This window comes from Misgurnus anguillicaudatus, chromosome 13 (genome assembly GCF_027580225.2).
Source record: "Misgurnus anguillicaudatus chromosome 13, ASM2758022v2, whole genome shotgun sequence".
In the NCBI taxonomy this organism is placed as follows: domain Eukaryota; kingdom Metazoa; phylum Chordata; class Actinopteri; order Cypriniformes; family Cobitidae; genus Misgurnus; species Misgurnus anguillicaudatus.
In genome coordinates this window covers 3,924,892-3,952,156 of record NC_073349.2, presented here as the reverse complement: position 1 = coordinate 3,952,156, position 27,265 = coordinate 3,924,892, and the positions used below count along the sequence as shown (strand labels likewise).

General features: G+C 36.9%; 2 protein-coding genes across 8 annotated transcripts; one reads left to right on the top strand and one right to left on the bottom strand.

Moving 5' to 3' along the window:
* LOC129430816 (uncharacterized) lies at positions 1-12,350 on the top strand. The gene is made up of 9 exons (XM_055188376.2): positions 1-464; positions 755-867; positions 3,483-3,641; positions 3,911-3,973; positions 4,118-4,177; positions 5,789-6,290; positions 7,133-7,336; positions 11,843-11,979; positions 12,076-12,350. The coding sequence occupies exons 1-9, from the start codon at positions 188-190 to the stop codon at positions 12,133-12,135; spliced, it is 1,575 nt and encodes a 524-aa protein (XP_055044351.2). The 5' UTR covers positions 1-187; the 3' UTR covers positions 12,136-12,350.
* On the bottom strand, positions 12,042-26,291 carry LOC129430817 (BEN domain-containing protein 2). Of its 7 annotated transcripts, none has more exons than XM_055188378.2 (12): positions 25,931-26,291; positions 23,700-23,845; positions 22,077-22,133; positions 21,913-21,990; positions 21,348-21,452; positions 18,278-18,581; positions 17,955-18,158; positions 17,687-17,808; positions 14,911-15,049; positions 13,919-13,960; positions 13,121-13,321; positions 12,042-12,694 (listed from the first exon to the last, which is right to left on the bottom strand). In XM_055188378.2, the coding sequence occupies exons 1-12, from the start codon at positions 25,941-25,943 to the stop codon at positions 12,555-12,557; spliced, it is 1,551 nt and encodes a 516-aa protein (XP_055044353.2). In that variant the 5' UTR covers positions 25,944-26,291; the 3' UTR covers positions 12,042-12,554. The 7 variants fall into 7 exon arrangements, with proteins under 7 accessions (XP_055044353.2, XP_055044352.2, XP_055044354.2 ...); XM_055188377.2 differs by having other exon boundaries at positions 18,278-18,584; positions 25,931-26,288; XM_055188379.2 differs by having other exon boundaries at positions 18,278-18,584; positions 21,913-21,984; positions 25,931-26,288.
* Positions 26,292-27,265: the final 974 nt, after the last annotated feature.

The following is a 27,265-nucleotide window of genomic DNA, read 5'->3' as shown; positions in this document are numbered from 1 at the left end:
TTCTAGATCAATCCGCCCATTCCTGCTACAAACAAACACACACAAGCTAACTGCACATCCACGAGTGAAAGCGTGTCTTGTAAGTTAGTGAAAATCAATCTGTATTTATTTACTTGTGAAGGGTAAACATATCTTGCTCGTACAAAGCCTTGATACTCAACGTTACGTTTGCGTGTTTTCACCCAAAATGAAGGATAAACACGATATCGATTCCACTTCTCGTCCTCAAAGTTTTTCAAATAACGTTAACGATAGAGATGATGACGATGAAGCAAACGGTCTCTTTGACTCTGATAGTCATTATATCGTTGTCCAGCTTGAAGATGAAGATAAAACGAGTGAATGCGAGATGGATCTGAGTATATTTGCTCCTGTCGAGTCCTCAGAGAGTGAGGAAGATGAAGATAAACTCTCGGACTCATGCGGCATTTCCACCTGGAGAAGAGCAGACGACAGAGAGAAAGGTTTGACTTGAACTGTATGCCTCTCCAAACGACGTTTAATGTCTTTCTGTCTGTCTAACATTCAAAACACCGTGCATCTACATCAAAAAGTGTGATAAAAGCCGCCTTTCAGAAATAAACTTAATAATATTGAATGCTTAGTTTATGAGTCCAACATGCTTAAATTTGTGTCACGTGTTGACTAACTTGGCTTTAATGTAATGTCATTTACATAACAAAACAAACCCAGTGTTTTTGCAAACAAACGCAGGAATCTAACTTTACATTTCATGCCACATTTTCTGTCATAGATGAGCGGGAAGATGCTGCGTCCCAGGAGATACCATCTTCCAGCATGAGTTTTAAAAGAGAAGATATGACGACGAGACAAGATCACAATCCAGACAGTAGTTCAGTAAACAGGGTACAGTATGTGTCTGTCGGTCTGAGTCTCTCAGAGATCTCCTAATTTAGCTTAAAAACCTCTTATGCAGGAGTCTTAGGCCCTGTTTACACGAAAACGCTCGAGGGTGAAAACGTAAAAAATATTTTATCGGATGTGCCTTTCGTTTACACAGCGACAGCGTTTTTGGGGCTTAAAAACGCAAAAAAGTGAAACCACCCTCCGGAGTGGAAATCTTAAAAACGCTCTACCGGCGCGTTCCCGTCTAAAGGGTAAAAACGCAAAACTCTGCTCATGGTGGGTTTTGTCGCATATGCGTTTAAGTCACAGGCATGCGCCAGTTCAGGAAAATAACAACAAACATGTCAGATTATTTCCATATGTTGGACCTTCATGTTGCCATAGCAGCTCTGATAAATATGCAAGAGTCTTTCCAGCAGTTGTACGAAATATTCACAGCTAGTATTACTGATCATAGAAGGTGCATTAATTACCTCTATCAAATTGTTTTCTCTTCAGATCGTTTCCGTGTAAACGTAGCGTTAGGTTAAGGCGATTCAGGACCAATCTGAGAGCAACTCTGAGCAAGGACAATACAAAAACTTTTGTCTTAGTAAGGAGACATGGCTGACCCCTTTGCAAAAAGTGACACAGACCTTTAAAGACTGTGATCGATTGTAGGGCTGAAATGATTCATCGAGGTACTCGATTCAAAAAATTCCTCGATGCAAAAATTCTGCCTCGAAGCCTCGTTAAATTCCTATGACGCGCACTACACGCACAGAGATCTGATTCACACAGACCGTGTTCAATGTTCAGAAAGCACATCATAGCACGTGTTACATTTTGAATTTAGTTGTCACGATGGCGGAGAGTAAATCTGTCCATAAACGGCAGAGAGAGAATGTATAAAGTTTGGGATCATTATTCTTATCATTACATTACATTCAGCATCTGAACCGAAAACATCCACTGCTGTTTTACCAAGCGTCGCTGAATTAAGGTAACGTAGCTTTCGCTGATTTTAATCCCATACTGTATTTGTAGCGATGTCATTATGCGGTTTCACTAGATATGATGTTTAGCTTTGATGTTTTAAGTAGTAAACGTATTCAAGTTCAATTGCAAGAGAGTATAGTTTAAAAATGAACCCCTTCACACACACGCATTGTCTCTCTCACGCGAGTCAGACCGATCGCGCAATGCATCACATATGCTTAAACTTTTATGTAGCCACGCAACAATAATTTCAGCATTCATTCACTGTATACAGCGGGACGTGAAGTTGTGATTTTTCGAATGGATTCTTAACCTAAAATGCACCGCAATGCAAGCGATGCAAACCAAATGCAGCGTTCTATTGAAAATTAATGTATGTATTTCTGCCAAAACCAAATTGCAATGAATGAAGCAACTGAACGTCTGAGTGGGGTGTCACTCTTCCTCACGCACAGCACGCGTGCACACACACACACAAACACAGGTGCACGTGCGCGCACACACACAGGCTGTTACCATAGCAAATAGGCTCACCCCAGAAATGATTTATTATGTTAGTAGCCTAATGGGAAATGCTGCAGGTGTAGAAATGTACATAAACCAGATATTTACTTTGATGTTAGGGCTAGATTACAGCATGAAACCTGTTTTGCATATTAATAAATGAAAGTGTTTAACTGTTTTCACTGGCACTTATAAACACTAAATGGGTAAAATTTGAAATAAATAGGCTTATTTTTTGGAGCCAAATGTCAATACCTCTGTTTTTTTTTTAGAAATAAAAACCAAATGCTTGAACATTTTACAGCCACGTCATTTTCGTTATGCATTATTTATCTGGTTGTTTAAAAACACGCCTAAAAATGTTATCCGATTACTCGATTAATCGATCGATTCAGTGCTAGATTAATCGATTACAAAAAGAATCAATAGCTGCTGCCCTAATCGATTGGTTGTCCAAAAAGGAAGAAAAGAGTGCTTTTAAGTATTCATGGGTACCAAAGACGTCACTTCCGCTGCCATATTTGTGTCCATCTCGGTAGGGAACACATCATATCTAATGCACTAAATGGTCACATTTATTAGTTTGAGGGCTTACTAGAGACAGTTGTTTGCGAAATATCACATTTTTGGGATCCTGCATTATTTGTCATACTCTGTACTAAATATTTCTAGAAATGAAAAATGTCTCATAAAAATAAATGAAATATAATATCTGTCATTATAAATAGAGTAGACAACTTGGTGAATATTTTGGGCTTTAATTTACTAATGCGAATAAACAATCCCTCTCATAGCACGCTGTATCCTGTTACCATAACATCCATGCACCCCACAGTTAACAGTGAATCACATCTTTTGAGTACGCATAAAACCATTATCTCTACGATATTTTTAAGTTTAATGGTAAGTAATAATGCATTATTTTCATTACGATACACACATGAAAAGTCCTCGTGATGAAACCTGCTTGGTGCACCTGCTGTCTCATATGCAAGGCTCTGTTGAAGCAATTTCATAATGTATTACAATTTATTGTTCTGTAGTCCTTAAAATAAGTTGCTGGGACACAAAAGAAAGTCTGCTGTCCATAACATCTCAGTAATGTATCAATAATGATCATTTTCTGTCTTAAGGCGAAGAATGAATGTGTGTCTGGTGAGAAGCCCACATTTCAACCAGCTCTACCACAGTCCAGTTCGTATACGTGTCCTACAGAGATGTCTGGCTTACACACTGTTATTAGTCCTTTAACTGCAATGGAGCCTCCTGTATTTCCCAATACACCAGTCCTGGTTAGTTAAGTTTTGGCCTGTCTCTTATTGTCTGAAATTCAGTGACATGGGGAAAGCAACAAATTTGTAGTGTCTATATCAGTAGGGTCCATTTAATCCTACAATGTCTTTGCATTATCTTTATATAGGGACTGTTATGAGTATACGGAGGGACCGTCATGTAATTCAATAAATTAAAAAAGTGCTAATTTATAGTAATAGAAATATTGCACAGATTAAAGCTACAGGTCAATCTGGTTACTCATTATCATATTTATTTTTTTGTTCAGAGCAAGTCTGTTGTTGGAGAGGATCAGCAGAATATATTGCTTGAAATCCTGAACCATTGTAGGGTAAGAAACAACTCGTTTTCCCAGCTCAATGAAAAATATAAACTCATTGTGTGTAAGTACTAATGCAAATGCAGTGAGTTGAGTAGTGCATGTAAGATGTACAGATTAAGTCACAAAATATAATCGTTGTTTTTTGCCTTTTAGTTCCTGCATGCTGCAGTTGAGAGACTTGAACAGAAAATTGACAGACAGATGACATATGAGGTATTGTAAAGATTGACTATTTGCTCAGAACTAAAAGTGATATCGTTTTACTGGTGTTATTAATTATTGGTAATGTGCTGTCTTTTTACCTAAATCTTACGCTGATACACCATGAGATAATGATATTAAAGGATTAGTCCATTTTCTTAAAAGAAAAATCCAGATAATTTACTCACCACCATGTCATCATTTTTCTCATTTTAATGGACTTTAATAGAGCCCAACATTTAATACTTAACTCAACACTTAACAGTTTTTTTCAACAGAGTTTCAAAGGACTATAAACAATCCCAAACGAGGCATAAGGGTCTTATCTAGAAACGATTGTCATTTTTGACAAGAAAAATAACAAATATACACTTTTAAACTACAACTTTTCGTCTTGGTCCGGTCCAGCACGACCTAACGTAAATGCGTAGTGACGTAGGGAGGTCACGTGTTACATATATAAAACGCACATTTGCGAACCATCTTAAACAATAAACTGCCACAAAGACATTAATTAGTATCAGTTGACATATAAAAATGTAGGAACGGTCCTCTTTCAAGACGCTTGTAAACACTGGGGCAGAGTTTCACGTTCGTCCTCTGTGACCTCTTCACGTCACTACGCACTGCGTGGGGTCAGCTGGCGCATCACGACCGGATCTACATGATGAGACGTTGTGCTTTAAAAGTGCACACCTGTCACTTGTATTGTCAAAAATGACAATCGTTTTGCTAGATAAGACCCTTATGCCTCGTTTGGGATTGTTTATAGTCCTTTGAAACTCCGCTGAAAAAAACTGTTAAAGGCGGAGTCCACGATGTTTGAAAAACGCTTTGGAAAATTAGACGGGCCGTCTACCAAAACACACTTATAGCCAATCAAATCAAATAAAATGCCGGATTGCGTATGTGTGGGGCGGATCTATCAACAGAAGGTCCAGATTCTATTGGGGTAGGGGCGTGTTTGTTTAGGTGATTTCAAATATCAACATTGGCTTTCAAACATCATGGACTCCGCCTTTAAGTGTTGAGTTAAGGATTAAATGTTGGGCTCTATTAAAGTCCATTAAAATTAGAAAAGTCCTGCAATGTTTTCCTCAAAAAACATAATTTCTTCTCGACTGAACAAAGAAAGACATCAACATTTTGGATGACATGGTGGTGAGTAAATTATCTGGATTTTTCTTTTTAAGAAAATTGACTAATCCTTTAACCGAATGCTCTCGGCACATATTATACGTTCTCAAATATCTTTGCTTCAAATACACTGAATCCCGGCCTCAGACAATTGAAAAATAACGCTTTGTTGGCAGAATTCGTTGGACGGCACGCCAATTTTTCAGCAAAGATTCAACCATGGATCACATTCGAACTTGTGTCCCTTTAAGCACTTGGACCTCTCCAATTTCAATTACTGAACAATAACTATTTAAATGCCAAGTGTCTATTTCTGAAACTAAACATAAAAGCATAATAAAAATGCTCTGAACTCTACATATAAGTTTTGTATCACTCTGAAGTTTCCTTATTTAGTCTGTCCATGGAAATGTAATTGCTGACATTTCTTGATAACATAATTTTAACAACAGTTGTACTAAAGTGTACCGCCTTTGTCTGAGACAGGCAAAGCTGCCTATTGAAGAAGGGTCACTGTCCTGGTCTTTGGCACAACGTCTTGGTCCACCAGTAAAGAGAAATCAACAATGGATCCCTCCCTGGAAACGAAACACTGCTCAGGACGGTCTAAACAGGGCAGATCTTGGGGTGGACAACAGCAGTCTTCAGTTGGCCAATCCTTCTGCTGGTGGGCGAGGGAGAGGCCGGGGGAGAGGACGCGGTAAAGGACGTGGTGGCCGTGGCCATGATAATAGATCCAAACGCCAGTCTGGGACTCCTGATCTTGCTCAGCACATGTCGGAGGCTTTGCGAGATGGGATCTCTACAGTAGAAATGGATGATCCACAGCCATCAAAGATGATGAAGAAAGGCTCTCAGTTTAAGACGGGTTCAAAGGCTCAGAAGAAGAGGAGGAAAGGCTTGGCCCAGGTGGACGAGCACCAAGTGTATCCAGAGAAGACGTTCAACAAAAAGGAGGTCACAGTACAGGTTGATGTGAATAAGAACGGTAAGATATTAGTTTAATGCATTGGAAACATTTAAGTAACTTAAGTGTTTGGATGTCACTTAAGCCCGGGATACACTGCACGATTATTGGCTGTCCCAGACGAAAGATTGCCATCGTGAAACAATCGTCGCGATTTCTGTGATCGTGGCTCTTTATCTGTGGTCCTATGTCGTACAATGAGAAAGGTTCAAAGACGGACGTTTTCCCGGTCTTGCGTCCAAAGATAGCCTACGATAGTTTTCTGACAGTGTCCGAAATTCGCCGAAGCTTTCGTGTCATCATCGTACAGTCTACATGCCTGTCGTACCCGAGTTTAAACGCTCCGTGTCGCACAGTGTGATACGTTAATGATCTTATAAGAGGGCAAAAATCCTGCAGTGTATTCCGGGCTTTAGGTCAATGACAAATAGAAACACTTGTCAACTTTAATCTTTGTAATCATGTTCAGTAAAATCATCATTCATATTTCAAAAGTTTTTTATACAAATGAATGATACAGTTTGAAACCCTAAACTAATATTGCTGTGTTAACTAATGTTTATTATAAATATATCATAAAGCTGACTAAGAAATAATACTAGGTTATGCCAAATGTGCGTTAAATGTTTATTGAAATGCTAAAATGAATATCAATTTTTTTTTAAAAATCCAATAAAACATCACAGCATATTTTAATACATAACTATATAGATGAAGTGTTCAAGTTATTGTCTGTGAATATGATTTTCTTTTTGCAGATTGAAACACATCTAGAGAATAAAACTTGAAGTCACATCATTTAGGAGTTTAACAGGAGTTTTTTCAACACAATGTGAAACTGTGGTTGGTTCTTTTGTTTTCAGTAATGATCGGAAGCCCTTTGCGTAAAGTGTGGATCCCGCTGTCTGTGTACAAGGAAGCGTTTAAAGAAGCTGAACCCCAGAAGGCTCTGGTACCTGTGCTTTATTCTCTCTTCACCAGCAGTACTCTGTCCTCGAGTGCTATCACAGGAAACCACGATAAAGGGATCAAACAACTCGACCCAAACAAAATTGAAGCCCTCAGAGGTAACCCTTCTCTCTTTATTGTAAATCTTAAGAGTGTGTAATGCAAAACCAAGAACATGTACATATAAATGCTGTCAACTGGAGCTGGGCGTTAAATCAGTAGGTATTTATAAATTAGTACAAAATTGAGTGACGGTAGAGATTTTGGACTATCGTTTCTATTGAGGTTATGCGCCCATGTCATGTTGCTGTGCACATGGTTACGAAAACCTAACGTTTGTACATGTATTTAAGCACCGCAGTTTTAAATCAAGTGATTTTAATCCATTCAAAAACAAATGAAGAATTTGGTTCCAAAACGCAATAAATCCATTTTGACTTATTTCGGTAAAAACGTGTTTTCTATACCAAGAAAGTGACAAGATGAAAACCACTATTTTCTGGTCTTTAGGTTATAATAACATTAAAAATTTAAATCCATAATTTGATTTTCAAAGATTTTTTATAAAAACTGATAAATAATGATAAATCCATTACAATTTTTTTCAAAATGCTATAAATCTATTGAATAAATATCTAAATGTGCATTCATCTTTGCCATGTTATATTCATTTAGTTGACTAGTGGTTTACACTGATTAAAAAATAAACATTAATTGCATCAGTGTTTCCTCTAGGATTTTTTTCAGCTGTGGCGGCAGGGGGCGCCCATGATGATTATAAATGTACATTATTTTTTTTAAAGTAGAATATAGGCTACAGTAAACTAACATGTATTTTTTTATCATTTTCATGCTGTCATTTACTTTTCCTCATATTTATAGCATATTGCTTTTCTATGTTTGATCTAAAATATATTTTCTTAAAAAACGTTACATAGCTACGTATTTCATTGTAGTTTTAATGTAGTGTGCATTGCAAGTTGTGCTCGTGTTTAGCATTACAGTTCCCTGTTGCAAAGTCACGCACAGTCCTGTTTGATAATCCGCACCGCTGTGATTGACCGAACATCCATCAGCAGCAATTTTATTTCACACCCGGACCATTTGACATAAAGACCCCGAGCCGGTCACACCGCAATCGCGCAGTTGAATAGAAACCTTTAACGGTCTTCAGACAGATCTTAAACACAAAGCACGGGACCATTTAAAAACGAGTCGAATTTTGGTCTTGGATGTTAGACCCGCATTTTACTCTTGTCTATTGAGTCCCGACCTGCATCTACAACGCAAATGACGCGCGAAAAGCCTATTATTACACCCGTTACATCAAATATTATGCGGTTCACCCGGGGGTACCCCGACCCTGCTGTTTCGTCTGAAAACAGATAAAACAGTCTCACCGTCTGCCTCAAGTTTCTATTACCAACGTTCTTCTCTTCCACGGGAATAATGTAAGTTTCCTTACAAACAGATTTGACTATTAATGTCTTGCAGTCGCATATTAGTATTCAGTATTTAGCCTTTTGTTTTTGGACAAATATCATATCATTTAATGTGAAACTTTGTGAGTGTCGATCTAAAGCACAGAAGATTGATTGACAGCTGAGCGGTCAGCAGCGCGCTACTGCGCTTATAGCCTATATTCTGAATAACTAATGGCCAGATAAGTTGATAATATGAGTACAGTGATTCCAAACGAATGTCCAAAAAACTCGTAATATGTTAAATCGAAAGTTTAATAATGTCTTTTCTCGCAGCCCTGCGCTGCGTCCGTGTATATGCGCCGGTGAACATCAAATGCGTGATGACCTTGCACCTTAAATTACCCTAAATTTATAGTCATAAAGATAAAAGAAAAATAATATTCGAAACTTCAAATTATGTATTTTTATTTGTGTAAACTCACAATAAGGATAAAACTTTGTGCTTATTTAAAATCATTAAAAACATGACGTGCTTTCTGCTGCTTTGGTCAGCGCGTCACAAAAAAAAACAGAAACTCAAATACTTTTTTATTCGTTTTGTCAATGTAATTATTATTTAAGTGTAACATATTTCGTATAGGCTTATTTATTTTATTATTATTTCTCAAAACAGAGACGTAGCCTAATCATCCTCTGTTGATTTAAATCTATTTGTTCATTAAACTAAACCCATGGAAGAAATTATGATACTTTTTAGGAGATTTATTTATAAATGAGTTAACAACGCGAATCCAGAAAGGAATTTATTTCTAAGACAGCCAGTCTGGCAGGGCGGACATTCTCTAGCTTTTTTGCGAGCTGCCGCTGTGGGTTTTGTCTAGAAGGGATACAGCAAATGCCGAAAAGTTAAGGATTAGATTTGGAGGTAGGATTATTAGGATGAAAACAGCGGCTCTGGCTAAATGAGATACAAATACATCCTACAATCGTGTGAAATTTTGTGTTTAGAGTTGGGTTGGTTAAAGGATTAGGATAAAACAGTGGTCATCCAGTGAGATTTCGTTTGCTGTATCCCTTCTATCCACAACCGCAGGCGTGGCGGGGATGTTTTAGGCATGGCGGGCCGCCACGGTAGAATGTATATAGCGGAAACACTGTGCATTAATCAAACACTTACTTTATCATATTAAGAACACTGTCATTGCTGCTGTTATCCTTGAGACGTTGTCGCTGAACTTTTTTGACAGCGATCAGCTATAAAATGTTTTGTTCCTGCTCGGTTTTCGTTGACTTCACGTAAAAAAGATGAAAAGTTTTTATATGATCCCCTGGGGTCAATGTGTTAGCATGACAGAAGCTTGATGCTGTCGTGTGAGAACAAGCAACAGCCGACATTTTTCCGTTGCCATTGTGGCTTATGTTTCTTCCCCACCACAGATTTATCAATGCCATCAAAAGTATTATTTTGTGTTTGTTTGTTTGTTGATCACAAAGTACAAAGTAGATGAGGAAAACTAGGATTTCGTGTGTATTCAATTTGTGCCATTGTTGTTTACAATGCGTGGAATTGTGTGGTGTGATTTGTTGAGCAGAGTTATTGCATTCTGCAAGGAAGGAGGAGTGGCGTTCATCGCGTTTTGGGAAAAAAAGTAGAAAAGATGACAGAATAACACGGTGGATATCAAATTTTGGGTAAAATTAAGAATTTACTTTTTAATACTGACCAGTATAATACTAATTTTAGTGGTAACAATTTTTTTTTTAATTCCGTTTATCGCGTTAACCAAAATCTTCATACATATATATATATATATATATATATATATATATATATATATATATATATATATATCTCAACCAGTCAGAATAAAGCATTCTAATATATAAAAGAGGAGCTACATTTTATGCCGTAATAGCACTTATAGGAGTACTTCGACTCGGCGCAGTAACACCCTCCCTCTCCCATTATGAGAGGGAGAAGGGGAGCGGACTTTTCAGGCGAGTCGAAGTACGCCATTAAATATAGTTCCTCTTTTAAATCCGCTTAGAAAAGCGCTACGTTTTATTTTGTACCACCAAACTTGCTCGTATAACTACTCGTCTTAAATAGGAAAAACGTTGATGTGTTTGGTCACTTCTAACTTTATCTCTAAATGGTAGCATTGAATGAATGGGGCTACGCTAAATGCTATCGAAGCGTCGCAGCGCGCTCCAGCGCTTACGTGCACGCACACAGATGATAGAGGGATGTATCAACAATTCTTAGTTAAGGTAATAACATATTTTAATATTGAAAATGAGTAGACTATTCCTTTAAAATTACCAACAGAGCAATGTCTGTGGTAACTGTGGTATAAGAGGAATAATTGACTATGGGCCATTGAATTATTTGAAAGTAATGCACATCCGCAGTGTAGCTGCACTCCGCTTCGTGCCGCATTACTACATTGGGTGTGCATTATTATCAAATAATTCAACAGCCCATAGTCAATTATTCATTACTTATTCTTAAGGGGATCGCGCACCGGCCGCACAGCTCAGCGCCGCGCAGCACCACGCCGTTCTAAAAAAAATCAACACATTGTTTTCTATGAGTATACGCACACCAGCGCCGCCAGGTTGCGCCTGTCTGTGCCTGTCTGCGCCGCCCAGCTGTGACTCAGGAAGTTGCTCAAATCCCTTTCGCGCCACTCACATAGTTTAACATTAAATAACATCATATTTATCCCAAATCATTAACGATTAACATTGGCTGCTAACGTATATTTTGCATTTTGAAGTAGACGCTATCTGATGAAGCTCGCGCTATTTAATGTGCACTTCCGGTTTACAATACTTCCGAGTTGTCCTAGACGTGACTCGACGCATCGCGCCGCTGAGCTGCGTGGCCGGTGTGGGATCCCCTTTATGTAATCACTTTAGTGAGTGACTGGATGGCATTAAAATGGCATTTAAAATTCAGATCAGTATTTTTTAGACACATTATGTATGACACATGAGTTTAGATTATATTTCATGACAAATTTATTCAGAAATTCCATAAGGTTCACATACTTTTTCTTGCCACTATATGAGAAGTGCTTGTCTTAAATGTTTCTTGTAAATGAGCATCAGGCTGTTATGTTTAGGTTTAGTAATTTCACTTTCATGACAATGAAAAGGTTATAAGTGACCATCTATGCTATGTTTGTGTGTGTTCAGAATTTCTTGCTGAGATGTTCCCACAGTATGATGTCAGTCTAAGAGGTGTGACGTGGCCACTGTGTGTTGGAGTTATCAACAACATTACCAAAGCCCTGAGGAAAAAGGCCGAAAAACCATCGCATCTGCCAGAGAAGGTGTGTTTGCTCAATAAATGTTAATCCTGTTTCTACTAAGACTGAGTTTATGTATAAATCAGTTTGATAAAACAGTGTCACTGTGATTTATTACAGGCTGCTGACAGTGGAAATAATGCAGTGTTTATTCAGACCTCAAAGGATTTGTTTTGTTAAATCAAACACACAGTCCATGTGCAATACTTACAGTTTCAAGATCCGTTCATTCGGCTCATCACATCTACGCGTCTCTGATATGATGCTCAGATAACTGCTGCTCTCTTTATCCACAGCTGTTGCTGTTTCAAAACATTTTATCTACTATATGTACAGATTTCTGCTATAAAATTGTAATATTTCTGTTACCAAATAAAAAGTGAATTTTCTTGCTCCGGCTGTCTTGGCTAAAATACTTCAACTTCATATATATAGACTTGTAAAGACTAATAACAAACCAAAATAAATAAGTTTAAATAATATAATCTTTACACATCCTAGAAAAACATGCTGTGATAGTGTTTCTTGACACAAAGAGATACTACACATTACAAATAACCATCCAAACCGAAGCTGATCACAGTTCGAGTGGACGTGTCTCAGCGTTTCTTTCTCTTTATGCCCATCTTGTGCTCATATCGAAACTTGCGGATGGTGCTGTTTATAGCTCCAACACAAACCTTCCAGTCACTTCCATCCTCCTCCAGCTTCATCCAGGGAAAACGCTCCGACAGGTACTCTATAAAAGATTGGAAGAAAAATGTCTGGTTCTTATTGAAAACCTTATGCTTCGCTTTGCAGAGGTTTGTACAAGTTTTTAACATGAAAGATTTATACATAACGATCTAGCTTTATTTCTTTTATGGGCAATTTCGGTGCAGGAAGTACAGTGAAAGTCCTTATATGGGCACTTTAACCAGAATAGCATACGCACGTGTCATCAAAAAAGTGTGTCGTTGTTTGTGAGGGAGAAATTCCCTTTGTCAATTGGAGGCAGAAAGTCCCGATTGATATAAACACTGGACTGTAGCATATAAGGTGGAATAGCTTAGCAAACCTAATAATATATAATTTTTTCAAGTTCAAAGGTTTTGAAAGGTTCAATTTCATTTTAACCCCTGCATATGTGAAATTCATATACATGCTTGCACTAGGTATCTCTTACCTCGAAGTGCAGATATTTTGTTATGGTCGAGGGGTTGAATGCCATGTCGCGCACCGTAGACGTTACTGCGTACTAGTACGTCCTCTGGAAAGATGAATTTAATGAGATATCGAGCGATGAGCTCAGGACGCGTCCGCAGATGTGCAGCAGACAAGACGAACTCGGGAACCTTTACTTCACGATGAGGCGGCCCGAGATGCACTGTTCAGAAGATCACAATCATGAAAACACATAAAGAAAAGATCCTGGTTGAGCACTATAGTCTTTGGCCTAGTATTACAGACAAGGCTCAGCTAAAGCCAGGACTAGGCCTTAGTTAAATTAAGTTGTTTAAGCATCTTTTATAAACAATCCTTAAGATGTTACTGGTGTGTATCTTATGGCACTGGCTCAAACATGCGTTTATTGTTTTATCAACAAAATATATATATATAACTAAGGGCTAGTCCTGGCTTAAGCTAATCTTTGTCCCTGAAACCACCCCTAAAATACACTTTAAAAAATTAAACTTTAACTGGTGTTTTTCCGGACAGGGATTATCTTAAACCAGGACTAGGCCTTAGTTTAATTATGAAATATAACAATTTTTAACAAACATGCCTTAATAAAAACATTATCTATGAGCATTTTGAGGCAAAACAAACAGTACTGGTGTATTTTAAGATATGGCAGTGCAAGTTGTTTGCAGTTTGGACAGCTCTTATATTTATTTTAGTCTAGGACTAGTCTAATCCCTGTCCAGGAAACCGCCCCTAATAACATTCATGTTGGCATGACTGAATTACTCACGGTACTAACCTTGTCTGGGTGAACTTCCATCCAAGATGTAACAGGAAGCATCTGTTGACATGACACAAATCTCCAGAATTAGTTAGGTTAGGCTTCACAGCTCTATAATACATGGATATTTACTAGATAATACATGCGTCATTTAGTGTACCATTATTGCTTTAAAGCTTCTGGGACCATTAGTTGTGGGTTAATATAGTTGTTATTTCTGTTTTTAAACAAAATGAAGATAGGTCAGTACCAGTGTTGGGTAAGTTACTAAAAAAAGAAATTAATTACTAGTTACTAATTATATCTTCAAACATGTAATTAGATTACTGTCCAAAAAGTATTTTATTATTTACTAAATAGGATTTAGAAAGTAATGATGTAAAGATAGACTTGAAACAGATTAAATAAATCATATAAAAGTACATCAATTATTCTGGTCACACTTTTTAAGATCCAATTCCCAGTATTAACCTTACCATTTACTACTTTTGCCTCAATATACTCATAATAACTGCTTATTAATATTTAGTGAAGTAGTTGTTAAGTTTAAGTATTGGTAGGATTAAGGATATAAAATAAGGTTTGGCCGAATCAGGCATTAATGTATGCTTTTTAAGTGCTAATAAACAGACAATATCTAGTAATAATATTAATGGTAATAAACAACTAGTTAATAGTGGAAATTGTAAACTACACTAGAGTGTTACTATATTATCCTTATTAACTCTACAAAGTATTTAAAAGTATAGTTAGAAGGATACATAAAAAAACCTGCATTTGAATCTTAGACTTTAAATTTGAATGTTCAATCCACTATTTTTAATATATATATAATTTTCAAGGAAAAAGTAATACATTTCTAATTATTAGTAACTACCCAACACTGGTCAGTACTGAACTCTAAGATAAACAATACACTATAATGGTGTTGTTGGAGCTTATTAAACCCAAACATTACTTTAAAGAAGTGTGTAAAAAGACAACAGATATAAAGTGAGGGTCACACTGACCGCTGTTATAGTTTGACAGCGAGTTAATCCTGTTCATCTGCTCAGTGTCACTGTCTGAGAGCTCAACATCAATCTCTGCTGTATGTCCAGATGAGGCTGTCGTCTCTGGTGGTAACGTTTCATCGGATTTCATATTTTGCTGAGGTGTACAAAGATGTTCCAATTATAATAAATGAAAACTTAAAAAACCTTTTGGGGTGGTTTCCCGGACAGGGCTTACCCTTGTCCCAGACTAAAATTCATGTTTGATGTGCCTTAATTTAAAAACGTCTTGAACTGACATATCTAAAACATATATCAGTGCCATTGTTTGTTAGTATAAGCTACTGAAAGTCCTATAATGACTAATATAAACCCTGTCTGGGAAACTGCCCCTAAATCTTACAAAATAAAAAAGCAAATGACATTAAAAATAATTGAGTGGTATATCATAATGAACATTTTACATGTACAAATATTTCATGCTATCCCTTAAAGAGATCATATTATGATATAAAAACATGTAATGTAAAATAAATCTTTGATATCCCCAGAGTGCATATGTGGCGTTTTAGCTCAAAATACCCCACAGATAATTTATTATAACATGTTAAAATTGTTACTTTGTAGGTGTGAGCAAAAATGTGCAGTTTTTGGGTGTGTCCTTTAAAATGCAAATGAGCTGATGAAATGCAAACACTGATCGCCATAATGGTGGTTTGTTATTATTCAAACTCAATTGTGTTGTCAATTTTTTTTTCTCTTTCTACACTAAATGGCAGTGCCGTTGCTTAGATAAGACTTGCTATCTATGTCACAAAACAGGAAAAATCTGAATGATCTGAATTTATCACATGCTTGCAAAGAATGGTTTACAAAAAAAAAGTTACTGGGTTGTTCTTTTTCATGTTTTCTAGGTTAAAAAAGCACTGAGGACCCAATTATAGCACTTAAACATGGAAAAAGTCAGATTTTCATGCTATGACCATTTTAAAGAGCCCTTATGACATTGCTAAAACAACATTATTTTGTGTATTTGGTGTAGTGCAATGTGTTTACGTTGATTAAGGTTCAAAAAAACATTATTTTCCGCATACAGGGCTCCATCTTACACCCAGCGCAATGCGTGACGTAAGTGTCTTTTGCTAGTTTCCACCCTGGGCAATTATCATTGTCACGTTAAGCGCCATGTTGTTTAAATAGCAAATGCATTTGCTCCCCCTTTTGCGCCCATGGGCGTTCTGGTCTGAAAACGAGGTGTGTTGCTATTTTGAGGCAACTAAAATAGACTACGCCATTGACCAACTAAAACCTGGTCTAAAGTCAATGGCGCAATATGTTTTATGTTATTTAAAGAGCGCATTAGTAATATGCGCCTATAAACGGGACGACGACAACGCAGGTTTGCTTATCACACACATGAATGCGCAGCAGCACAAAAACGTTTTTAAATATGAAAGATTAAATGATTGAATTTAAAAGATTATTATTGAGTCTATTGGACATAAATGAGGACTAATTATGAGACGTTAGAAGGTGTAAAGAGCTGCTTCACCTGCAGCCTGGTAAGTAAATAAATGCTTTGCTTTAAACAAATGCATCTGTTTTAAATGTTTTTTTTTAATGCTACCTCACAGATTTATTGTACATGATGACTCTGTATGCCGCTGTCCAAAGTGCTGAAACATGCGGAGAGCTGTTTGTAAATTCTTTATCTCCTGTTTGTTACAAATAAAGTATTTTTAGAGTAGAAACCTTTTCTTACATATTTGTAAATAATTTTTTGATGATATTGGATAGCCATACATTAAAGCAATTAAAACCTGCTTTTTTACTTCCATGACTAAAAGAAAACAGGTTTTAAAAGGTTTTAATAAAAAAAATAATTTCAATACAAGTGAAAAACAACACAATTATTTAACATTAATCTTAAATTGGGGGTCTTCTTCCTTCGCTTAGTTTTTCAGTTTACAAAGTCCATCATCTTAATAGGGATTAGACATAACACCAGCGCAACTGGCTTTTAAAGGGGATGAGAGCTGAGACTCTCATTGATTTATTGCACGTTACGCCCAAAATACCCCCATTACTCATTAAAAAAATTGTACCAACCCTTTTCGACCATGCGCTCTGCGCACAAATCATTTTTCCCGTCGTTAAATTAGCAAAAGTGGATTCAGACACGCTCATTTAGACGTTGTGCTGTACGCTTTAGAAAATGCGCTTAGATCGTTAAAATAGGGCCCACAGTACATTATTGTTGCTCCTCTATGCTGCGCCTTTCTGAAACACGTAGATTATTACAAAGCTTATTGTTCTGAAAAGTGCAGTGTGCTCTGATTGGCCAGCTATTCAGTGCATTGTGATTGGCTGAATGCGTTAAGCGTGTGACGGAATGTTTTCCCCTTTATCATATTTGGAATGTCATAATGTCCCAAAGCATAATGTTAGCTCTCCGAGACATGGCAGCGGTGGTAACAATACTACAGCGAAAATAAAAGTTATGCCTTCGTTCTTTCCATATACATTGGTGTTATGCACAGTGAAGAAGATATATGGGAGGGTTGTACGTGTTTGAATGAGGCATTTTAGGTAGGCTTTGATGAGCCTTCACTTTTAGAAAGAATATCTCTTTGTGTTTGAGAATTTAATCTTTGCGACTTCAATACATGCACAAACAGCTTTTAACACTCCAAAGACAAAGGAAAACATGATATCACATCATATGACCCCTTTAAATAATATGATCATAATAATTATACAAAAAAAGTTCATGTTTAATACATTCCAGTCTCACCTTCCTTGTCTTGGCCATGAACCGAAAGTAGCGTGCCGTTGAGTTTATTACAGACAGACAAATTTTCCAGTCTTTGCCTTTCTCACTAAGGTCAAATTTTGGGAACCTCTTTACAGCCCATTCTGTGAAAAACAGCACACTGTCAAAACTGCTGACTTGCATGTTGGATCAGAAAAGTAAGACACAAGGAAAAACATTGAGGATAAAGCTGATACTAGATATAGTCCAATGTCACGGAGAGAGTTGCTGTATGAACTGTCCGGCTCACCTCGGATGGCGCTGATCTTGTTAGGGTCGAGTCTCTTCAGACGTCTGGTTGGATTTCCGTTGGTGCTGCTTAGAGAAAGTTCATGAGCCGTAAAGAGGTTTCGTAACAGATGTCGTGCAGCTGCGCTGGGTCGCGTCATTTTCCCCGCTCGCTGTACGACACACTTTGGCAGAAAAACTTTCCTCTCATAGTTACCCACATAACCTATAGGTGTCACAAACAGTAGCGTTAATGTCAAATATAGTTTTTTACCTTAATACACAAAAAAGTCTCAATGATAATGTTTGTAAGAACTGTGAAATGTTTTAAACTGAAATTCTTACAAGTATTTGCAGGACAGATGTGTTCAGCTGGATCACTGCTCTCTGGGCTGGTTTGAAGTTGACCCTGCTGTTGCGTTGTTATGTTCGTGTTAAGGGATGGATCTTGTGTTGAACTTTGGGTAATTGTGGCTCTCTCAGTATTTTGGCATTGAATCTGGTTAAGCCGTTCAGGGGTCTTGACCTCAGGACCATGAGACAGCATCAGAGATTTCCTGCTCTTCACAGAAGGAAGTGGAGAGGAAACGTGAAGTTGTTGTGGTGTGGAGCCTTCAGTTCTGCTCTGGAAGCTGTCTGACACACACGGCTTCTAAAACAAGAGGAAAAAGTGAGGAAGTTAATTTACAAACATAAAATACAAGGATGTCATTAAAAAACATGGAAGAATTTAAAAATACACAGCGGGCCAAAAGCTCTTAAAGGGCATGTCTTATGCCCAGTTTTACAAGATGTAATATAAGTCTCAGAAAAGGTCTGTGAAGTTTCAGCTTAATACCCTACAGATCATTTGTTATAGCATGTCCAAAATGCCCCATTTAGGTGGGAGCAAATTTCATGTGTGTATCTTTAAATGCAAATGAGCTACAGCTTCTCACTCACTTACCAACAGACAGTGAGTGCTTTTGATTAAAAATAGATCTGATTCCTGTGAATTACAGTCTGAGACAACCGTATCTTTAGCTACATTAGCACTACAATGTGCTAACTAACACATTTAGAAAAGCTTTTGGGCAAAATTAACCAATCAGTCAGTGGCCATGGGCGGGATTTTATCAGTGTGACATCACATTAGCAAGAGAATCAAATTGATGTGTCTAATGACACTGCTTTTGTTTAATGGAGATTAAAGAGCCAGTAAGATGCCAATTTTAAGCGTCCTATCACTGTTTATAAGTCCCGGACAACAGGTTTAAATGCATGCAAAGTCCCCCCCAAAAAAAACACTGAAATTTTCTCAAAATATACATTTTAAATTACTCCATTTCTTAGAGAGCCCCAAACGATTTGTGTGAAGCCTTTCAATGAGTCTTCCTAAACCCCACCTTTCAGTAGCCTACTCTGCTCTGATTGGTCAACTGACAGAGTCTCCACACAGACCACAGATGTCGTGGTGCCGCAGACCAACAATAGTGCAACATGTATTGACCTATGCTTACATGATTTACTGAGAAGATATTATCGACATCAATACACATCATTCATCATTAATCCAAGCAATAAAAACAATGATAGAAACTAAAATGTTATACTCATTTAAGCATTTATGTAAGCTAACCGGGTCATAGCAAAACCGTAAGTGCAGCATGCTTTAGCCACTTGCTAACATGACTCTCTGACAGTATATTAAGAGTTGAAACAACAACATCAATACACATCATTCATCATTAGTCCAGGTTATTAAAACGACGACAGACATTAACATTTTTACACTCATTTAAGCAAGTATGTAGCTATAATTATACTTACAGGTTGTGGTTAGGAGACGCATGTTGTTCCAAATAAAGTGGGTACTGAACCATCTTTCATTGCCAAATGTCTAGTAAATCCCTCTTCGAAAAAGTAATTTTAACCACTGATTCTTCATATATCTTCATCCTTTGGTAGTGAAAACAACACAAACTAAAAACACAACGTGATATGATGTTTACACAATAACTAATTTAGCTGTGGAAAGGTCATAGTTTTTGTTTCTCCCGCGGGCAAGGCTGTAGGCGGAGATTATTATGCAAAGTGTTGGTATTACGTGGATAAAGTCAGGCAGAAGATTCAATCCATATGACGACTCGTTTCAGCGATTCAGAGTCGACTCCCTACTTTAGAAGCCAATAACTTTATTAATCGTGCACTTTTTGGTTCAACTACTTTGCACATTGCTTACAATGATGGACAGCTACATGACACACTGCAATACAGGTCATTTTCGATTTTGGATCTGTGTGGCTCTTTAACAAAAAGAGTGGGAGTATTTTTTATATTGTAGGGTTGTTGTGTTCACACACTGCCAACACACATTCATGTCCAAACTCCTTGTAAAAGTTGATTTAGCATAATATGTGCACTTTAACTCTTTCACCGCCAGCATTTTTAAAAAAAAGTTGCCCGCCAGCGTTTTTCATGATTTTCAGCAAAGTTTAATGCCTTCCAGAAAATGTTCTTCTTTAAATATGTAAACATACAATATACCAAATGAAAGAACAGACCCTCTGCTTTCAAACAAACAAAAAAACGTTTCATCCTACCTTTAGTGGTTCTTTTGTAATTAGCTTTTGAATATGGGTAGGTTTCTGCAAAAACACCACATTTTGAGCAAAAAGCTGAGATAATTCCATTTTTGTGATGGACTTTTCATAGAGTTCCCATTAAGAGCGATCTTTAAAACAGACACGGACATGCAGCCGCTTGCCATAGGGCAATACTTCCGGTTTTAAAAAGTTGCGGATAATTGGTGGATAATAGCGGTATTGCGGAAAGACAGAAAATCTCGTCATTGGCGGGGAAGCTTTTTCTTTTAATTGACGAGATATCTCGTCAATGGCGGTGAAAGAGTTAATGGGTTATGTGATGTCTTGTATTATTTTGTACTCTTCTCTGTGGTGCACTAATAGTGTTAGAAAAGTTTTTACCCAAACAAGTCATAATTAGTCAGTAAAAGGCTTTTCTACCCAGTTTTTGAGCCTTTATGTTAAAACACACTGACTTGGAAGTAACCGCTCACTACTATTATTGGATAACAGTGTTGCATATGTAAAAAGTTTCAATGCATGTAATTATTTAAAAAGGTGTGGATATTCTTCTGCAGAGGCAATCTTCGTATTACTATGACATCGTAGTCACACTATTTAAAACAAGTTGTATTCTGATCTTGTTTAAATAAAAACTGCTTTTGAAATACAAGGAAGTGAAGAGTTTTGAAACTTACAGGATATTTTTATGGTATAACAATCAAAAGATGAGATTATAAATAAATACACAACCCCTTTAATAATAAAAAGAGGTTGAAGCATATAAAGCATTAGTGATAGAAGAATGTCACTCAGTCCTAGCGTGTATGTTTAATGTTTGTGATTTTCACCTTTGAAAGAAGTGTTGGATTCTGCTGAAGGCTCTGAATGTTTGCTACTTTTGTCTCGAGCATGTCAAACTTTTCATCAAGTTTCAGAATGGCTCCATATGTAACCTGCACAAAGAGAATGGTTAATATTGTCAGGTGTAGGGTTATATGGTATTGGAACCAAGGAAGACCTAAAAAAAAAAATCTAATTTACTACCACAAAAAAAACAAGGCCTTGGGTCTTGTATCACATGATCACACCGAAGGGGCTTATTTCGCTATAAAAAACCTGCTGAGTGTACATTATCCTGCTTATTACACAGCTATTTACCTCATAAGTAAGGTAAGGAGCATTAAATATTGATTTGAAATATTTTATTTGATAATTTTTAACAAAACTAAATTATATCAAACTATACCTGTCAAAATGATTTGTAGCCTCCTTGATAACGCGTGTTATTCGTTTTGAGCAGTTGTTATCTGGGAATAACTAACTTGCAAATGTCGCGGCTGGCCAATCAGAATCAAGCAGGCCAACGAGCCGTGTAATACTCAACAATAGCAATGTTTGCAAGATTTGTAGTACCTGACAGTACGCAAGAATCTCTCCCAGAGTCCTCTGTAGATCAGCTCCATACGTCTCAGTTGAAATGGCACTCTCCCCCTTCAAACAATATTAAAGACTTTCATAAATTACCAAAGAGCAAGACCCACAACTTACGGATGCACAGATATGTTTGTTTTCATCACCTCCTTTGTATCCTGTGACACTTCATGTATGAAACCATCATCGTCTGCCTCAGACATCTAAATGAAATAAGAAATCATGTGACCATTTCAGTACAGTTCACTCATATATATGAAATGTCTCTTTATTACAATTTCTTAGTTTCAAAGGAGTTAAAAACTCAAAAATAAGTGTGTATGTGTGTTAATGTTATCAACCTGTGTGAACTATACACATCCTCAGTATTCACCTCAACACTTTTTGATTAAAGTCATTTTAAAAACCTCATTTAGGATTTGAGTTGTTTCTATCCAGGATGAGAGAGATTTGGGCAGATTTCCAAAGTCTGTGACCAAACTCCCAGATTGTGACCAAATTTGTGCTGCTTGTTGCATCCACCCATCATTAATCAGATTGTCATTACCGCCTAACCCGCAGACTATCTGGTGTCTGTGGATATAACAGCAATCTGTGCAATACTTCAAGTTCTCATGAATTTACGCTAGAAAACTCTGTTGTTAGTCATTGATGCATTTCGAGTCTTGTAGTTTGTGCATTAGTGACCACGTTTACATGCACCCTTTTAATGGGATTATAGTTTGATTTTGGCAATATTGCGATTATACTTTTCCTCATGTAAACACAATAAAAAAAAATTATGCTATTAAGCTCATTAACGTACTAAGTATAATTATATTAAAACAGGTGGCTTATACCTGAGTATGTGGCCATATAAACACTTTAAACGCATCTATATCGCACTAAAGTGCACGTGTGTTTTTGTCACACACCTTAAGAGCGAATTGGGAAGTACACATTAGGAAGTTTCATCATGGCACCGAATAACGAAATATGTCTATAAGAACGTGTTTGTCATTTAAATAAATTAAAACAGTGGAGAGTATATGTTAGTTCATCATTTGTGCTCTGCATTGGGCTATGTGTGAATAATCAGAAAATAAAAACTGCATGCAAACAGGAGTGAAGACTTACGGTGCATTCACACGGGGCGTAAACGTTAACGCTTCCTATCCACTTTTAATGGGTGACGTCATGCGTTGCCGAACTGAATTGTGGATCCGTCGGCGCCGCATCAGTGCCGTTGCTCGCGGCAGAAGTTGAACATTTCTCAACTTTTCAAGCAGCAACGTGTGTCAGCCAATCAGATCACCTTATGCAAATAACCTAGGCAGAGCCAGCCAATTACGTTTATGGAAGACCGGAGCATGTGTAGCGGCCACTGTGATTAGCTGTTGGCCACGCTTCAGACAAGCCTTCCGATAAGCGTTAACGCTTACGCCCCGTGTGAATGTACCGTTATAGCACTAGTCATGAAAATATCTTATTGCCATTAAGTCCTTACTCTGATTATTGAAAATAATTGCATTATTGGTGTGCATGTAAAGTAGTCTGCGACGAATTTCGACAAGAAATCTTGATGTGTAGTGAGTGAGCACCACAATAATTCAACTTGTCTTTCAGTCCTGTAGTGTGAACTCACCTAAATGCTTTACAATAATGCCTGATTTTTAAAATAATGGATAATATACAGCCAACCGGTTGTTATCGCAAAATAAATCCTGACAAGTTGGAGCCTGAGAGGATAACCGCCATGCTTTTTATCCAATAAGTTAACCTGAACTAACTGTTGTATAAAAATGAACTGTGTGATCCTCTACCATACTGTCACTGAGCGGACTGGGACCTCTGGATCTCACTGTTGGTGTGCTGTCATCTGTTTCAGTCTTCAAACCGCACAATCCACCGCCGCTAATAAATCCATCTCTTATATCTGTAGACAAAAATAAATCAAATCAGATACTGCTGGATTGTTCTGGCAATCATTTCACACAAATTAACAAATGTCTCACAATGAAATTGGAATTAAAAACTGTAATTTTTTTTTTACAAATGACTTATCTGTGAGCTTCATCATTAAAAAAAAATAATGTTCCCTTGTAATCTTTAATCAAAAACACAAATCTCCTCCCCTCATCCAAACCATCTCTCTTTACTTCACGTCATATGGTATGTTAGGTGGGCGGGGCCCGGGAGAAGATCCCAGCGATTAGCAAATAGCAACATGACTCAAATCCAACGATCCAGTCAGTTCTCGATGGACAAATTTAAATACTGCCCTGTCTTTTTTTATTTCAGGCTGAATATACGTCACCACGGGGGAAAATAAGATAATCGCTATACTTCCATTTTATGGCGACTTTAAAGAATACAACTAATGTTTAATAGTCAGTCAGATGATCTTTGAGTTGTTATGACATTTGAGTTAGTATGATCAACTTGCTGTACAATCTCACATTATCATTTATGAATAAACTGTCTCTCCTGATTTTGCCAAGTGGTTGATGTCCTCAGGTCAACATTATGTGGATTTCAATCAATCAATCAATCAATCAGATATCAGAAATAAGTTTAAGGTTTATTTCAAGTTTAAGTTTACAACCAGGATTGGAGGCTTCTAGAGCATTGTTTTCACCTATCATTTCCCTCTGATTTTAAGGTTTGGTCATGGTGGGCTTTATTCACAAAAATGTTGTATTTGGATAAGGTGACCATTTTAATTGTGCAATTAATTAAATTAGAAACAAAATGACTTTCTTATTAGTATTTTTCTCTTGTTTTCAGTACAAATATCAAAAAATTCTTGAATCAAGATGCATTTTCTTGATGGCCAAAATGACCTAAGAAAATAAGTCTAGTTTTTAGAACAAAATATCAAATGTGTGCTTAAAACAAGCAAAAAATAAAAAATAAAAAATATGCCAACACTTAATTCAAGAAAAATATTTTTTTGCATGTTTTAAGCACAAATTCACTTTAATGTAATTTTTTTGTCTTAAAGCTAGATTTTGCTTAGGGGATTTTGCTCATCAAGAAAATGCATCTTGATTTAAGAGGTTTTTTTTTTAGATATTTCTACTGAACACAAGACAAAAATACTATTAAGTAAGAAGTTAGTCATTTTTTGCAGTGAACCCACAACAATAAAAAGAAGAAAACTATCAAAAAACTTTTTGTCCCCATTTTTTAATTCATAGATAACAAGAAATGAGATTTTAATTATATTTGACCATTTAACTAGGATATGTCCTTGGTTTTCATTTGAAAAATCTGGTCACCTATATTTGGGTCAACACAATTTGTTGCCCTGAGGACTTCTCTCACTTGTCAAAATCAGTTTGAGCAAATAAAGTTAGGACTGAAATGGTGGATACTCACTGCCTGACTTCAATATTAACTGATTTTAATATTTGATACCATGATATATATTTTTCAATCTATCTTAGTATATCCGATAGTATCCCAGTACTACAACAGCACCACCATACCCTTTACCTGAGGCATGGTCAACATTCTGTAGGTACTACTATGTTTTTAATATTACCAATTTTTGACATACTAATTGATCATATATTTTCAAGTATCTTAGTATTCGTATTCCTTTCTGTATCATTTTTAAAACCACATGAGTAGTAATCAGGCAATACATGAATCAAGGCACCATGGTATTTTCACCATTATACTATAGTAAAACTTTTCCAACATCTGGAGTCAACAGATTAGAATAAAATAAAATGCAGTCAGAATTACTGGGATTAGTTTGTTGTAAACAATCCGATTGTCACCAAAGACTAAAGACAATCAATACAAAGCGATCCTCTATCAACTGAACATACAGTAAGCGTTACTGCGCAGCGTTCACTTCTGAAGGTTCACAGTAAACGAGAAAATGCGCGATCAACGTAGCGACTATTAAGCTAAATTCATCCGTGTTTTGACAGCCAAAGAGACATAATAAAATTAGCCAAAACCCCCGCACATGGTGTTTGTTATGTATCACAAAGAGAACCATATGTACCGTGTATAGACATGCTTGATCCGCTGCTGTCACTCTCGTACGCTTTCTCGTTTATTATAAATAACTGAGTTATGTTTTGGTACCAATACTATACTATATAAAGTTATGCTGTTGTTATGGTGCGTGTATTTAGGTTAGGTGTCGACTCAAACCACGCCCGTTCTGCTCTGTCATTGCTTTCCGCGCATGTCTGAAGCGTTGCGTTTAGAAGCGTTCCTGACGCTTCTGACAGGAAGAGCAAAATGCGCACAAACAGCGATGGGAGGATTATGGCGCCACTGTGTTTCACATGTCTAAACAATTAACGTGATTTAACTCATGGCTTTGTATTTAATGTCTATTCAACTTTAAAAGTGTCAGTGTTTAGGAGTAAAATGGTCCAGTGCTGCTAAAGGCGTCCCACAGGATCGCTCAGCGTGGCATTGTCACGTGCAGGCTGTTACTTTTCTCTGCGCACGGCAGAATGGGCCAATTACACGTTTGTGATAAACGTTTAAGACATTTTGTAATCGTTTTACCGAGATTTTAATTTTAAGCCCATAAAGTTTTTTCTTAGAGCAGGGGTTCCCAAACTTTTCATTTTGCAACCCACTAAAATAGGTATCCCGGACCCACCATCATATTTTTAAAATGTAAAATATGAGGATTTTTTATATAATTCAGTAGTTTTTAGTAGTTCAGTCATTTTTCTAAGTTTAATTGCAATATCAAAATATGGTATGGGCGTCGGAAGCAAAAAAATGTGGGTGTGTCCAAAACATTTACTGGAATAGATTATATTTTCTTGTGTTTTGGTGCCTTTTAACAATAAATTGTTTTTATTGCCTAAAGCATTGTGTCCCTTGGTGTGTCGCTCGCGCTAGTGATGGTCGTTTTCGAAGCACTGCTTCATGAGGCTTCGAAACAATTACGAATCTTTTGTTTCGAATCAGTGGTTCGGAGCTTGTTTTAAACTGGCCCAAGTCACGTGATTTTAGCAAACGAGGCTTCATTACATCATAATTGTTTCGAAACGTTTCGAAAATCCGATGGTTCACCACTAGGGGGAGTTGATCACAAGTAACCAGTGTCTAATATGTTTAGATGAACCCGGGTCAGTTTTATTATAAAAGTTATCCTTCTGACTAATAACATTGCAATTTTGTGTACTTTTTGCTTATAGACAGATTTAATGACAAAAATGTGCATAGTTAAAAGGGTAGTTAGTTTTAATGATTTGTTTGCCCTAAATAAAACTAAAAACACATGATAGACTTTTAACTATGTCTTAATTAAGTTAAATATTTTTTTAAACATATTTTAATACAAACCTTGCTATTATTTTGTTCAAAAAAG

Bases quoted from the DNA above. Each gene is read 5' to 3' on its own strand.
- LOC129430817 (XM_055188377.2), bottom strand. The intron at 21,453-21,912 runs GTACTACAAATC...CTCTTTGTGCAG, and splicing joins AGATTCTTGCGTACTGTCAG to GTTACATATGGAGCCATTCT. The intron at 15,050-17,686 runs GTGAGACTGGAA...TGTACACCTCAG, and splicing joins TCATGGCCAAGACAAGGAAG to CAAAATATGAAATCCGATGA.
- LOC129430816 (XM_055188376.2), top strand. From the start codon at position 188: ATGAAGGATAAACACGATATCGATTCCACTTCTCGTCCTCAAAGTTTT. The intron at 465-754 runs GTTTGACTTGAA...TTTCTGTCATAG, and splicing joins AGCAGACGACAGAGAGAAAG to ATGAGCGGGAAGATGCTGCG. The intron at 868-3,482 runs GTACAGTATGTG...TTCTGTCTTAAG, and splicing joins ACAGTAGTTCAGTAAACAGG to GCGAAGAATGAATGTGTGTC.